The sequence below is a fragment of the Schistocerca nitens genome, chromosome 12, assembly GCF_023898315.1.
Source record: "Schistocerca nitens isolate TAMUIC-IGC-003100 chromosome 12, iqSchNite1.1, whole genome shotgun sequence".
NCBI lineage: Eukaryota > Metazoa > Arthropoda > Insecta > Orthoptera > Acrididae > Schistocerca > Schistocerca nitens.
In genome coordinates, this window is record NC_064625.1 from 120587905 (window position 1) to 120604172 (window position 16268).

Genomic DNA, 16268 nt, shown 5'->3' on the forward strand with positions numbered 1-16268 from the left:
TCCTCACTTTACAGACCAGATGTGGTTTAATAGCCACGTTAGAAGACTGCTCCATAATCGAAGAAAGCTTCTTCTCACACTGAAGTCAAAACCCAGCTGCTAAAACAGCAATCGAACAAAGCAAAAATGAGTGTAAGAAGAGCAGTGAGGGAAGCATTCAATGACTTTGAAAGTAAAACTTTGTTAACCAATCTGAATAAAAAGCCTGTGAGATTTAAATCCTCTATTCATTCACTCAGTGACCATAGTGGCACCAAAATGGAAGATAATAGAAAGAAGGCCAAAATATTGAATTTGGTCCTCTGAAATCATTTCACTGTGGAAAATCGTAACATAGCCCCCGTTTCAATCACTTTAAGATGGCTGAAATGTCAGATATTGAGATAACTGATCTCAGAATAGAAAAGCAACTTGTAAAGGTCATCCTTCTCTAACATTACCTTTTTGAGATAACCGATACTATGTATACGATAAATTCTTGCATAGATTAAAATTATCTCAGCTGTTTCACTAAAAGAAGTCACAGGATGTATATTATTTCAGGCTACAATGTATAAAAAGAAATTAATGTGTTTCAATCAATATGTACTAATGGTTAAAATTACTCTTTTTGTAAAAATATTTGAAATTACAAAAATATCTGGCATATTTAAAATTCATATTATTAATTGTACAATCAAACACTAATTATTAAATTTAATTCTGGATTAATTTATAAAATAATGATATATTTTAGCAATGATTCATGTTTTGTTTTGTAAACTCTTCTGCTTTGTAAAGTCTTTGGAAATTGTGAGTACCGCAGAATGTAAGCAGTGGGTTAGGCATACTTCCAATGGAAATGCACATATTTTGTAAAATTTGTCAACGACAATGTAATCTGTGGTGTGCTGAAAGTGAAAATAGTAAAATCGGTGTGATTTAAAAGAATGGGATAAAATAAAATTCAAGAACAATACAGAAGAATTTTCAACAGTTATTTAGTCATCAAGAACCTAAGAAATCGAAATTTTCAGCTGCAAGAATGTACCCCCATACAAGACTTCGAGCCATTGACAACAACAATTAGATAATGAAGATAAGTTATTATTTTGTATATCTTACACTTCTCGAATCTTTTGAAAATAGTGAAGATACGAAGACAGTGAATTTAACAGTGATGTGTGGTAGGGAAAGATTACAAACTACAATCACTCACTAGTGGAAAGACACCAGGACAAGATGAGATACCTATACGATTCTACAAAGATTATGTGAAATAACTTTCTCCCCTTCTAGCTGCAGTTTATTATACCGGGTTATCAAAAAGTCAGTAAAATTTGAAAACTTAATAAACCACAGAATAATGTAGATAGAGAGGTAAAAATTTACACAAATGCTTGGAATGACATGGGGTTTTATTAGAAGGGGGGGGGGGGGGAGAGTTTCACAAAATGTCCGACAGATGGCGCTGAACAGCAAAACATCAGTGACTGCACATGATAATAGTGTATCAAAGGAGCTGTAATCAGAGAGAGAATCAGATGCGCCAGCAGTCGCAGCATGTTGACGTTACCTGAAAAGGTGCTTTTAGTGAAGCTGTGTTATCAGAATGGGGAATGTGCTAGTTCAGTGTTACGATCCTATCGCCATAGGAAGGGGATTCGAACAGGTAAAGGTCCGTTGACAAATGCAGCTGTGGCGAGAATGATTTCGAAGTTTGAAGCCATGGGTTGTTTAGATGATAGACCCCGTAGAGGCTGACCGAGCACAACGCGTAATGCTGCTGAGACAGTTCAAGAAGAAATGGAGACTGTAGCGGGTTCGTCTATGCATGGGGAAGTCAGCACTCGTGCAGTCGCATGTCGCACCAGCGTTCCATACACTACTGTTTGGTTGGCACTGAGGTGTACCCTCCGATACTATCTGTACAAAATCCATCAGCATCATGAACTGTTACCTGGCGATTTAGTGAAGCGGAGGGCATTTTCAGTGTGGGCGTTTCAAAAGATGGCAGAAGATGACGATTGGTTGAGTAACGTGTTGTGGACCAACGAAGCTCATTTCACGGTCCGAGGGTCTGTCAACGCCCACAACTGCAGAATTTGGGCTACCAAAAATCCTAGAACTGTCGTGGAAACTCCATTGCACAACGAGAAAGTCACGGTACGTGTTGGATGTACCACATCTACCGTTATCAGGCCTTTTTTCTTCGAGGAAATGTGGGATTCTGGTTTTGCAACTGCTACCGTGACGGGTGAGAGGTACGCCGATATGTTACAGAATCGCATCATCCCCAGCCTGGCTGATAAACATCTGCTGGAACGTGCGATGTTTATGCAGGATGGCGCTCCATCCCATATTGCTAGATGCGTTAAAGATCTCTTGCGCGCGTCGTTTGGTGATAACTGTGTGCTCAGCCGCCACTTTCGTCATGCTTGGCCTCCCAGGTACCCAGACCGTGCGATTTTGGCTTTGGGGTTACCTAAAGTCGCAAGTATATCGTGATCGACCGACATCTCTAGGGATGCTGAACTCCGGACATGCTTTACAGTGTTGTTCACAACATTATTCCTCGACTACAGCTATTGTTGAGGAAAGATGGTGGACATATTGAGCATTTCCTGTAAAGAACATCATCTTTGCTTTGTCTTACTTTGTTATGCTAATTATTGCTATTCTGATCAGATGAAGCGCCATCTGTCGGACATTTTTTGAACTTTTATATTTTTTTGGTTCTAATAAAACCCCATGTTATTCCAAGCATGTGTGTCAATTTGTACCTCTCTATCTACATTATTCCGTGATTTATTCAGTTTTCAAATTTATGACTTTTTGATCACCCGGTAGACTGCTGGAGCAACAAAGGTTACCAAGTGACTGGAAGAAAGCATTTGTCATTCCCATTTTAAAGAAAGGGCACAGGACAGATGCACACAGTTATTGACTTATATCACTGATGTCAATCTGCTGTAGAATTATGGAACATCTTTAATGCTCAAGATAATGACATTTTTGGAGAACAAAAATCTATAAAAATCAACATACGAGGGTTGAATGAAAGTAATGCCTCCACGTTCGTTAATTGGGTTCGTATGGGAATATTTTAACAAATGAAACGCAGAAATAATCCTTAGAATGTGATCTTTCATTACAAATAATCACTGTTCTACATTGTCACCAGCCAATTGGATACATTTCTGCCAATGATGAACAAGTTTGCTGAAGCCGTCACAGAAGAAGTCGACGCTTTGTTTCCGCAACCACAGTCTCACAGTTCTCTCAACGTCTTCATCATTGTCCTGTCACAATTGAAAGGAGAAAGGCGTCACCTTCATTCTTGTAATGTGAGAGGAATTCCTGCCAAATTTTTTAAGTCTGTGAGCTTTCATTTCAGGAATCAGCATCCAGTGTACCCATCGTGCACAGATCTTACGATAGCCAAGCAAAGCATTAATGTGACCCACACGTTCTTGTGAAATGCCGATTGTGCTTGCAATTTCTCCGAGTGATACATCAATCACCCTGAATCAATCTGTCAACATTTTGCTTGTGAAACTTGATGGTTGCTGTCACAGGAAGTCCAACTTTTTGTTTGTCACGCAGGTCAGATGTTTCCACCTCAACATCTTTAAACTTACTCACCCAACGATACACAGTATTCACATCAACACAATCACCATAAACTGCTGTCATTCTCTGATGAATCTCCTTTGGGGTTACACCTTCTGCTATCAAGAATTCAATGACTGCACGTTGCTTAAATCGCATTGATCGACTGTCTGCAATGCTAAGGTTTCCCACCAACTGGTGCTGTAGAGAAGAGGCTACGGAACAAGGCAGTACCTGCCGCATACCAATGATGCCAACTGTTGAACAGTTATGAAGGTGGAGGCATTACTTTTCAGTCAACCCTCGTAGATTCCTGAAACAGAGAGCTTGTGAAACATAGCTCACTCTGTTCCTCCGTGAGATCCACAGCGCTACAGACAACAGTGCTCAGGTGGATGCCCTGTTCCCTGACTTCAGGAATGCATTTGATACATTCCCACACCACCTTCTAGTGAAAAAAATATGTGCTTAACCAGCATCAAACCACATTTGCGACTGTACTGAAGAGTGCCTTGCAGATAGAACTCAACAAGTTGCTCTTAACGGAAAAAAAAATTGATAGATGTAAAGGTAATTTCTGGAGTACCCAAAGGAAGTGTGATAGTCCTGTTATTGTTTACAACATACATAAATGATCCAAAAGAACTGGACGCTATTTAAGACTGTTCGTGGCTGATGCGGTTGTCTATAACTAAGCAGCAATGCTAGAAGACAGTACTGATTTGCAAAATGACCTGCAGAGGATCAATGACTAGGGTAGGACCTGGAAGTTCACCCTGAGCAAAAACAAATGTACCATATTGCACATACATAGGAAAATAAAGCCTCTACCATACAACTACACTATTGGTGATAAACTGCTAGAAACAGCATCTACTGCAAAATATATAGAAGTAGCTATTTAGAGTGACCTTAAATGGAATGACCATGTAAAACAAACAGAGATTCATTGGACGAATCTTAAGGAAATGTAATTCATCCACAAAGGAAGTGGCTTATAAGGAGCTGGTTTAATTGAGTCTTATGTACTGTTTACAGTATGGGATGCATCCTATGGGAGCATTGCTGAGATGCTCAACAAACTCCATTGTTGGACATTACAAGAGAGGTTTTGTGCTTCACGGAGAGTCTTAATATTGAAATTTCGAAAGAGAGCTTTCCACGAAGGGTTAGACAAACGTCCATCTCACATAATGACCATGACGAGAAAATTATAGAAATTAGAGCCAATACAGAGACTTACTGAGAATCATTCTTCCCAAACACAGATTCTGACCGAAGGCTGAGACAAATAAAATGAATTTGTAGATTCTTCTGTAGGAGCCAGCTCTACGTGGTCTTTTTTAATATAGTCCAGCACTAAATTACCATAAACATGTCTTAGACCATCATCATTTCTGCATTGTCTAAAGGCAGCAAAACATTTCTCAGCAATGTGAAAGTTCTTGAGTAGATGATAGTGAATTTTCAAGAGAGGCAAAACTACTCGCTGCTGGTCTGCAATTGGGTATATTGTGCTGTAAGAGCGGATTGCTCTTTCTTTTTCCAAACAATTCTGACACTGTGGCCCTGATTGAGGCAGAGAAAACACAAATTTCTTGATCTTAACATCTTGAGCTGCTCTGGAGTGTCCTTTATTATCTTGCAGTCTTGTGCCCAGGGGTCACTACATTCATAAAAACTGCAATAAAGCTTAATGGAACATGTGATCTTGTGCTTCGAATGCCCGTGATTGGAATTAATATTGGGGAGAGCTGTGGCAGCAGGTAATGTGCTTGTGAATTCCGTGTCTTTGCATACCTTTTGTGCAGTGAGTGCACTGTAAATCTCTTTGGCTAAAAATTACATTAAACACAGTATGTCATCTAGGGATAGTTTCTCCCTCTTGATGTAGATTCTTCAGCACCGACAAATGTCTGTGGGGAAAGTGCGCAAAATTTTTGGCATGTGATACTTGTCACAGGCATTTACATCTCCACTCAATGATTTCAGAGCTCGGATATGCCTATTGTATTCTATGAACGTCCTATTACTCGATTGAAGACATTCAACCCAAATGGTTCTAAGTAGTCTAAGTGACCCTGCATAATGTGGTTGCAGTCTCCATACCTTACCTGAAGAGTATAGAGTATAGCAAGTGTCACCGTAAGTCGAAGAAATCACTGCAATGCCATCAAAGAAGTTGTTTGGGCTCACATTCAAGATATCCTCTTAAGAACATGTGTTTATTAATAGTAGTCACAAAAGCATTACTATAAATACAGCTTTCAAACAGTTCCCAAAATCTGGGCCAGCTCTCAGTGCCTCCAGAGAAAGGTTCAAGCTTAATAGAGGGCAATTTAATTGTCATAGAAATCAGAACCACAGATGAGACTGGATCATTCAAACACAATGTCACAGTAGAAACAGACAATTTTTTCTTGATAGCATCTCAGACTTTGAAAATTGCACGTTTCGCCTTGTCAAGTTAATTGTTGAATTGTGTGAAGTGTTTTCAAGCTGCTTCTTCCCAGTGTTCCCTGCAATACTTAATATTCTGGAGTGGTGTGTCATCTTAAAATTCTTCAATTGCAGATACTAGCCTTATAAATCTTCAAGAGACATTGCTGTTATTAGCTTTCTAATAATATGCTAAGTACACCATCATATATTCCACTGTAACAAGTGCGTAAAGTTGGGCTACATGAAGGAACAGCTCACCAATAAATGACTCACTGATAGCCAGGGATGTTAATGACTATGACATGAACAATTAATGAAAAAACTTTTGAATTAAATGCTCACAACTCTGCAATCTTTTTGGTTAAGACAAGGAACTTCTTAATGCTTCCCTAAAAGCAACAGTAGGCATCGTGGGCCATAATAATTGTCTTATCAGTCATAAGAGTAGAGGGCCATTGTAATAATCTTTCACGTAGTGCCTACTGTACGGCATGCAATTGGTGCCATAACTTTTGAGGTGTTGCAGCAGCTCCACCTTCCATTAGTGACAAGAAGGTGGGAGTCTGTCACCCAATAGTAGCCCACAAGCTCCCTCCCCAGGTTCCAGCACCAGAAATTTTCACCAATGCATCACGAATACAGTGAAGTACAAGGTCGATCACTTGAACCAAAGTGTTTGTTGATGTATTTATATCAACATGACAGCAGTGATATTATTGTAAGTATTCACGACAACAATGCACGATGTCACTGGATGAAGACCACAGAAACTTATCAAATCACTAAACATACAACAAACCCTGCTTTTGTGCTGGACTGTCTGGTTTATTGTATCAGGATACATTCAGCATGCAGCTTTTGATGCCTCTTTGTCTGTTTAAGGTTCATGCTCTCATACTGAAAGTGGACAGAAAAGATGTGGCAATTAAAACTATATAACAGGAATGGATAATGGCATTTAGTTCTAAAGCCAAAAGAATAGGTGTGTTTCTTTAGTTTCCTTCGACTGCATTCATTTCCTCTCATTTGAGAAGAGCATGACACCAATACACTACAAACAATTAAACGACTTTATTTCTGGTGACTAATGTCCTGTAGCTTGTGACTTTGTTCCTCTTAACCTTGCTGACACATTTGGCCACCATCCTGTGTGTTAATGATGAAACTTTGTGAGCACATTTATATGAATGATTATTCATGCCACAATGTAGTTTTAATGGCAACAGACTTGTAAAAATATTTGTCTCATGAATGCAATTTCGGTGGTATTCTATTTTTTGTTGGTTTATGACTATATCTCACACAAATTCTGAGACTAATTTCCTGTTCATATAAACAGCTTGAAATATGTAGAGTAAATAGGAAAAAAGTTAATGCAAAATGTTGACAAAATGCTATTTTTCAGCAGCATATGTCTTCAAAAACCAACAAGACTGTTCATGTAGCCTCTACAGGAAGTTCCTGTACTTGTTCAAATAAGCACTACACAAAACTACTTGGGGAAGAAGAAAACATTTTCCATTCACTTTGGGACACATGAAACTGTAATACCCAGAATACTTACTTTATGAGCTGCATACAAAAGGTACTAAAAAAGTGGAGGTTTGTTCAGTTTTTAAATACAGAAGGTCTAATATCTTGCAATTTTTTTTCTATATTATCATAATTTCTTTCACAGCTATCCAAAAACGACTACCAAGGAAATGGCATCTAAGGCTGTTATGTTTTCATGTAACACGAAGCTATGTGCAAAGGAAGTCATGATCTGCAAGGAAGATTTCACAAGGGTTCATGGCTTACAGAATCATGCAGGAAGAGTGAGTAATTTACAACAGCAAATGAAGCAGGGTTTTGCAATTCCAAAAGAAGATGAAAGAGGTTTGTATGACATACTGTACTATCATGTTAGGCATTTACTCAAATAGAATACTGTAGAAACATTTGTATTAGGAAGAGAATACACACACTTTTTTTTCCTGTTCTGGAAAACTTGGAAACTACCAATATAAATTCCAAGATGAGGCTGTACAAGGTGTCAAGGATTTTCTCAATTTCATACCCAAATATAACAGTCATTAGAGTAGGCAGCAGAACTACAACAAAATGTATTTGGAATGTGATCTCACAATTGCATCCTTATTTCGTGATAACTACTCATGCTGCAAATAAAAGCAGGTTATGAACTGCATGTCATAAAGGCTGCCAGTGGACAAAATATGATTGTGTCTTTAACTGCACAGGTTAAGAGAACTCGAACGGGCGCCATGTGACAGCAATGGACATGCAGGGATTGTTCCCCAACCTAAACTACCAGTTGGTCCAGCATTTTACAAGAGGAAAATATATACATACAATTATGGTATCCACAACTGCAGATCAAATAAGGGTTATATGTTTCTGTGTAGCGAAAAAGGTAGAGGGAGGGCTTCGGATGACTTTGGGAGCTGCTCGTTAAAGTACAGTGAAAACCCCACTTTTACACTTTTCAAGGGACTTAAAAAAAATGGTATAAAATGCGGGAATATGTAAAATGTGGGAAATAATGTTTTAAGTTGTAAAAGTTACTTATAGGATACCCCCTTGCACTTTATGTATGATATATGTACATAACAGGCATCAAAAGACTTGTCACGGTCTTGTTTATTATCTAATGATGGTTTATTATAGAATAAAAACTGCTGTTGTAACTGGAACTGATAACTGTTGGGAAGTAGAAACGTTTGAATCCATTTCATATGTCATAATCGATGTTCTTGAAAGCCTGCAGCTGTCATTCATTATTTAAATAATGAAATACTGCACTAGTTAAGTATTTTTTCATGTGTAGCATGACGCCTTTCAAGAATTTTTTTATCATTGTCAAGTGCAAATATGTAAATAAGTATTTTGTATGGTGGTTGAATATGTGTTATTCTGCATCTCTTGCACTTTAGTCGTCTTTTTGTGGTTATCAGGTACTGTGCCTTGTCAGCTATGTAGAAAACCACACACACACACACACACACACACAATCACTCACATTGTTTGTTTGTGTAACATCACAAGAAATACATATGTAAATACTGCGCTTGACAACAGGAATAAATTCTCAAAACACGTTTTGCTCAGCATGAATAAAATACATTACCGGCGCAAATTGAATGATGGTGTCAACTACTGCGCCAAATGGCCATATGCGGGAACACGCTAAATATGGTTCGACAAAGGTGTCACGATGATCACAACAATCACAAGGCTGCATTTGCACAGTAGAGATAGTTTGGAAGTGGTTGTGATTGGTCATGATATCTTTATTCGAATGAACCTAGTTACTCATATCAGCCACCACGCCAAGCAGAGGTTGGCAGTGGCGGGAGATAGGGCACGAATTGTTCCAACTTTTACACGTTTACCGTTTCAAATCTGCTGAGTAGAGTGCCATGGTGTCAATAAACTTAACCACATAATATTTGTAAATGCTACTGGATGGCCAACATCATGCCAGCATCATTTTTTCTCCGCAAACTTTTTATTGTAATGCGTAAATCGCGGGAAAATTATATATATGTTGACACAAAATCAGGTGCAAATAAAAATTGTGGGCACAGGAAATTTGACGGGACCAACAGAAAATGTCATAAATGGCGGGAAAACGCTAATTCCGGTAATGTAAAAGCAGAGTTATACTGTACTTAGAAATGACTAATCCTCAAACAAAACATCTCCATATAATCAGATGACTGCAAGGGAGAGGCAAAGAATTGGACTATTATTGCTTTGGAGAGGTCCCTTGTTGCTACCACAAGATTTCAATCTGTTCAGCATTACTTCCCTGTGGTACATCACATCAGACTCCTTGCAAACGTGATTTTGGTCACAATGAAGTGTATGAAAGAAACAAACAAACAATACTGTACACGGTAGATGAATGGGCAGAAGTAATAAAACCAATAGTCCAAAAAATTTCACAGTGACTAAAATGATCTCAGAACTTATGTTATTCACATCTGAAAATTCCCTTTATTTCAGTGAAGCTATACAGTTTAAGTTTGAGTCTGTGGATCCCTTCAAGATAAGTGTAAAGCACTGTTATTCAGACATAAGCACCTTCACGTCAGTGGATATTCATATCGAGAGGAAAGGAAGGTTTGTTGAATCAGATCCGTATCAGCTGCCAATAAAGTACAGAAAGCCCTTCTAACTAGTCAGAAAAAAAACTGGTGTTGTACTGTCTCTTATTACACACATACCTGCAGTAAATCAAGATTTCTTTTGGTCATGTGCTGGAAATAGTGTGAACAATGATGAGGTAGAGGGATTTCCTTGATGTAATGGTCAAATGTTCAAATGTGTGTGAAATCTTATGGACATAACTGCTAAGGTTATCACTCGGCTAATCCCACGCGACTCAGTGTAAAATAGTTTGTGGCACAACTTGACCAGAAGAAGGGATCGGTTGGTAGGACATGTTCTGAGGCATCAAGGGATCACCAATTTAGTATTGGAGGGCAGCGTGGAGGGTAAAAATCGTAGGGGGAGACCAAGAGATGCATACATTAAGCAAATTCAGAAGGATGTAGGTTGCAGTAGGTACTGGGAGATGAAGAAGCTTGCACAGGATAGAGTAGCATGGAGAGCTGCATCAAACCAGTCTCAGGACTGAAGACCACAACAACAACAACAACATTCTCTGTCACCTACGATTTATGTATAAATGTGTAAAAAGTATAAATACTGGTCACTGTGTAAGAGTAAGTTAAAATAAATCCTTACAAATTTATATTTTATGTTTTAAATTATTTTCTGGGAGATATACTCTATATAGGCACTATTAATTACATCTTAATTACACTGAATCTAAAATTAATATTACATATCATAATGAGAGTAGACTATTTCACTACACACTTTGCAAGTATTAAGCAAGTGTTTGAAGGACAAAGAAGGCTTCTATTATGTATTAAACATTTTTAGATTTCCATGAAACTTTAAACTGATGCATCTCAATCGTAGTTCCATGTGGCTCATAACTATGTCTCTCTGACACCTTCAATGTGTACTTTTGCAGAAATTTGACTAGAGATACTCACCTCCCTGTCAAACGATGCAACCACAAGCAACGTCGCCGCAATGTCGTTCACAAAGGGTGCGAGCACGTCTCGATCGTACGCACGGGCAAACGACCAGCACACATAGCAGGCCGCATCCCGTATGTGGATCCCCACAGAGGAACTGCCACAGGGCTCGTCGTACGTCAGAGCCTTCAGCACGACCGGCACCACGGTGGGCAGGCGGGCAGGCAGCAGCAAGCCCCTGCGACCTGAAAACCCCGCATATTAGGCTCGTTAGTCTGCGCTGGCATTCGGATAAGCATTCAAAAAAAAGTCATAGTAGTCTGTAAAACTATCTTCTTTATTTTTTTTCATATTTCTTCTGTTTCTTCAATAATGTGGTTTATGGGATGTGGGTTGTTAGCCCCCAACCCCGAATGCATTGTTGGGGATGCCACCCTTTTGTCTAAGCACACAGACAGTTAGCAAAGTCTCCTCTCTCCCTTCCCTAACGTATGGGACACTCTTCGCCTGAGCCCTCTGCTGAGGCCTGTCTGGCTTATGCAACCCTCCCAGTAGCTACGCTATCACTGGCATGGCTAATTACTATTAAATAATTCTCAATATTTTTGATCTTGAAATGCAACCACAAGCAGGTAAAACAGTGGTGGATGTCCGAGCCTTGCCACAGAATGTGGAAGGTTGAGGCTTGCCTGGTCTACAAAGGAGAGCATGCAGCCTTCCGTGGCAGAGCTGACGAAAAAGTACAATTTTGGTGCAGGCACCAGAGTTGTAAGTACTTTTTCATCAGATCTGCCACAGAATGCCGCACGTGTAGGCACAAGTTTTTCGGAGCACAGTGCTTAGCACACACTGCTGAAAGTGAAGCTCTGCAGCACACCATCCCTCATTGCTCCCATGCTGACCCGACAGCATTATCAATTATTTTTGCAATGGACAGCTGGACCATCGAGATTGCAGTGTGGTTCAATGAAAATGTGTTGCCTGGCAGGACAAATCATATTTCTTATGTCAACAGTCTTGTCTGGATAACTGCCCAAAGCGTGCACTGCTCCCTGCTATACAGACACAGGCCAGGGAGAAAAGAGGGGGGGGGGGGGGGGGGAGGAGAGGAAGAGCGAGGAGTGAGGAGCGAGGAGGGAGGAGGGAAGGGAGGTGTGAGAACGGAAGAGGAAGAGGGAGGAGGGGCAAGGAGGGGTGAGGAGGGGCGAGGAGGGGAGGGAAGGTTAGAGCAGGGGGGAAGAGGGGGGAGGCAGTATTATGCTGTGAAACACATTCACCTAAGCTCCAATGGGGCCTGTGGTAGTAATTGAAAGCACCACTATAGCAGTGGACTACATGAACATTATTGAAAGCCACCAGCACCCCTTTATCATACAGTTTAGAGGAAACCTATAAAATGAGACTCATTCACTCACTGCCACTTCACTAAGGTTAAACCACACAATCACTCTATCTCACAGGCCTTAATACATCAGAGAAGGGTGAAAGGTGCTATACATGGAATTAAAACAGAAGTAAAACCACAGAAGATCAAAACGAAAGGCAAAGGGAAATGTTATTGGCTGACCACTCGAGGCAAAAAATGGGGGGCAGTCACCCTGTTATCACATAAAGAACATCTCCCTAAAATTTTAGGAAAGAAGTTGGGTAGATCACAAAACCATAAAACATGAACCACATTTGTTTCAACATCACTTAAAATAGAGGGAAGATCTGCTGGCAAATCTGTCACTGCCCTCTGGTTTGAAAATAAAACACAGTCTAGTAACATGTGGCACACAGTGATCTGTATGCCACAAGCACCACACACAGGAAGATTCTCTCACTGGAGCAAGAAGCCATGTGTCACAGTAATGTGGCCTATGTGCAGATGGGTAAGGAGAACTTCATCCTGTCTTTGTGGCTGAAAGGAAGTACACTGCAACCACATAGTGGGCTTTACTAGATGCAGCTCATTGTCAGTCAGTTCCAGCCACACATCTTCCCATCGACACATGACTCTGTACCTTAACAGCGAGGTGATAGCATACATGGAAATAGCACACTGAAATAACTGAGGATCACTACACGCACCCTTGGCTGTGACGCCTGCCCTTTCATTCCCTGCAGTACCCATGTACCCTGGTTCTCAGCAGGAAGACACCTCCTTCCACAACTGTTGCAGCTGGAGGAGGGCATCCTGTATATTCTGGACTACTTTATCTGCCAGGTACAAATGTTGCAGAAAGTGAAGAGCACTCAGAGAATTTGAACAGACAAGGAATTTAGCATTCCATGCATGCTTCATCTGCTCCAGTGCCTGCAAGATTGCACACAGTTCTGTGTCGAATACAGTTAAGTCTCGAGGCAGTTGGATCTTGAGGACACAATCGGTAAAAACAACAGAGTAACCAACATAGTCCCTTGTTTCGACCCATCTGTAAAAGCATCTGTAGACTTGTGGAGCTCAGTTAAAATGGCAGAAAATAATATATTAAAAACATATGCAGGAGTGGACCTCTGCATCAACCATGGTGACAGCTGATTAAAAACTCGGATTTGGGGCTGCACGCGCTCCACACAAAGTGACTCCAGCACTCACTGCACGTGGATCCCAAAAGCCATTGTTGCTTGTGAACATTTGCAGAAAAGGGGTGTACCAGAGGTGGACAAGCAACAGTATATGGTATGCAAGTGAAATCAGAACTAAGAGGTACTTACATGCCTGATGCACAATGAGTTGTTCTTGTCGGACAGTAAGTGGTGATTCACCAGCCTCAGCAGAGAGCTGGGTATGGGACTGGTCATGTAAGCACCTGGAGTTAACCTAATTCCCTCATGGTGGATAGCATCAGTAATCTTAAAGAAAGATTGCCTCGCTGATCCATACATCGAACATCCGTAGTCTAGCCGTGAACACACAAAAGCCCTATAAAACTGGAGAAGATGCACACTGTCTGCTCCCAAGGACCTGCGGCTAAGGCACTTTACAATATTCAGTGCCTTCTGGGTTTGGCTTTCAGGTCCCTCAGGTGTGGTAACCATGACAGTTTGTAGTAAAAAATGAGGCCCATAAACCTCACTGAGTCTGTAAACTGTAGAATGGTGTCCCTCATATGCATGTCAGGTAAATTAAACATATGATGAGAACAATTTTAAACTGAACATACACAGGTTTATCTGCAGAAAGCTGAAACCTGTCTTTGATGTCCATTCCTCTAATCTCTGTACTGTAAATTGACTGGAGGAGGAACAAAAAATAGCAAAATCATCCACAAATAAGAAGAACTGTACAGGACTCCTTATCACAGACGAGATACTGTTTATGGCTATGGCAAAGAGGGTAACAAAGCACTGCACTGAGGAACACCATTCTACTGCTCAAAATGGTCTGACAGCACATCATCAACTTGGGATCTAAAATATCATTTATTTATGAAGGACCATACAAAAATGGGGAGTTGGCCATGAAAGTCCCATTGATGGAGTTGCTCGAGATTATTGTGTCTCCAAGTAGTCCTGTATCCCTTGCCAATATCAAAGAATATAGCAAGGCAGTGATGTTTACGTAGGAAAACCTGTTGAATAGCCGCCTCTAGTAAGGTCAGGTTGTCGATAGTGGCCCAAATTCTCAGGAATCCACACTGAGAGCAGCTAAGCAGTTGCCTGATCTGTAACAGCCACACCTGATGATGGTTACCCATTCATTCCGGGGTCTTTCCTACACAGCTCGTTAAGGCGACACTCCTGTAACTACTGAGCCATGTGCAATCCTTTCCAGGTTTGAAGAGAAGAATCAGAATTGATTCTCTCTACGAGTTGGGAAAGTTGGCTGTCTGCCATATAAGGCCAAAACATTTGGGGAGGATTTCCTTTGATGGTGCTGGTGAGTATCGAGGCATGCAGTACTGGATAGTGTCGTGAAAAGGTGCAGTATCACGAGTCTCAGACAGTGCCGATTCCAGCTCCCGCATGGAGAAATGGCAGTTGTACAGGTCAGAATTGTGGGACCTCAAGTCCAACTTGCTCCACTCTGCAGTCGCACAGTAGCATTGAAATGCCGGATCCTGCCTGGCACTGGCAGTAGTCACTGCAAAATGCTGTGCCACTGTCTGAGCACTGTCTCCACACATTGTTTGGAGACACCCATTTCAGCACTTTGGTAAACGAATGTGTTTACCAGAAATCATCCGGATAGTTTCCCATACAAGTGGAACAGTTGGTGAAGTCCAGGAACACAAGCCACAACCATTTTCTGCTCTCCTTAATTACACGTCGAGCCTATGCTCTTGCAGCTTGAAAGGCTGCGAGGTTCTCTGTTACGGCTTGAAAGGGTGTGAGGTTGTCTGCTGCTGGCCAGCATTTAAACCATCGAAGACCCGCATGTCTGTTCCAGATTGCTGAACGGCGCTCATCAGTCCACCAAGGTACAGATCACTTCCTAAGATGACCTGAAGACTTTGGGATGCATAAGTCAGCAGCATGACACATCACTTCCACGATGTAGACCACCCATTCCTAGACGATGTCACAGTGTTCAGACACAGCCAGCTGGCTGAACAGCTTCCAGTTAGCTCTGCTGACCATCCATTTCAGCAAGCAATTCTCCATCCAGTAGCGGGATCCACAATGCGAAGTAGTGATGGCTAAAGACGACCCAGTACCAGTGTGAAATGAATGGGACTGCCTGTGTTGATGATGCACAGCTCCTGAGATATCATGAGGTTCTCCAAAACTCAACTCCTGGGGGAAGTCTAGGTCGAACCCCATAATACATTATGGGCATTGAAATCACCTAGCAGGAGAAATGGGTGTGGAAGTTGTGCTATAAGCACTGTGAGAGCCTCAGAGTCCACCGCATCCTGCGGAGGTAAATACAGGATGAAGATGCGATCTTCTGATCCCCACAAACAGCAACAGATATTGCTCGTTGGTCAGTAATCAAGGAGACACCAGAGGAGCAGTGAGTGTTATTTACAAACACAGCAACCCTTCCCTTGGCTCTTTCTCCAGTCAGGCTATCATTTTGGTGGAGGGTACAGCCCCATAGCACAGGGGTGTCTGTGGCTTTGAAATGTGTTTCCTGTAAACACAATCACAAGGGGTTTGCCTATATTTCAGTTCCTCCACACGTCCTGAACCCATTTCTGCTTCGCTGTAGTATGGGAACCATTTATCGTAGGGGTTGCACTTTCACCTGTC

At 41.1% G+C, this 16268-nt stretch overlaps 1 protein-coding gene across 1 annotated transcript in view; it reads right to left on the reverse strand.

Moving 5' to 3' along the window:
• LOC126215339 (tubulin-specific chaperone D) overlaps window positions 1–16268 on the reverse strand; it is a 196441-nt gene that overhangs the window by 105819 nt on the left and 74354 nt on the right. The window contains exon 7 of the mRNA XM_049942023.1: window positions 11103–11332. Coding sequence (XP_049797980.1) covers window positions 11103–11332 — 230 coding nt within the window. The remainder of the gene's footprint in view (window positions 1–11102; window positions 11333–16268) is intronic.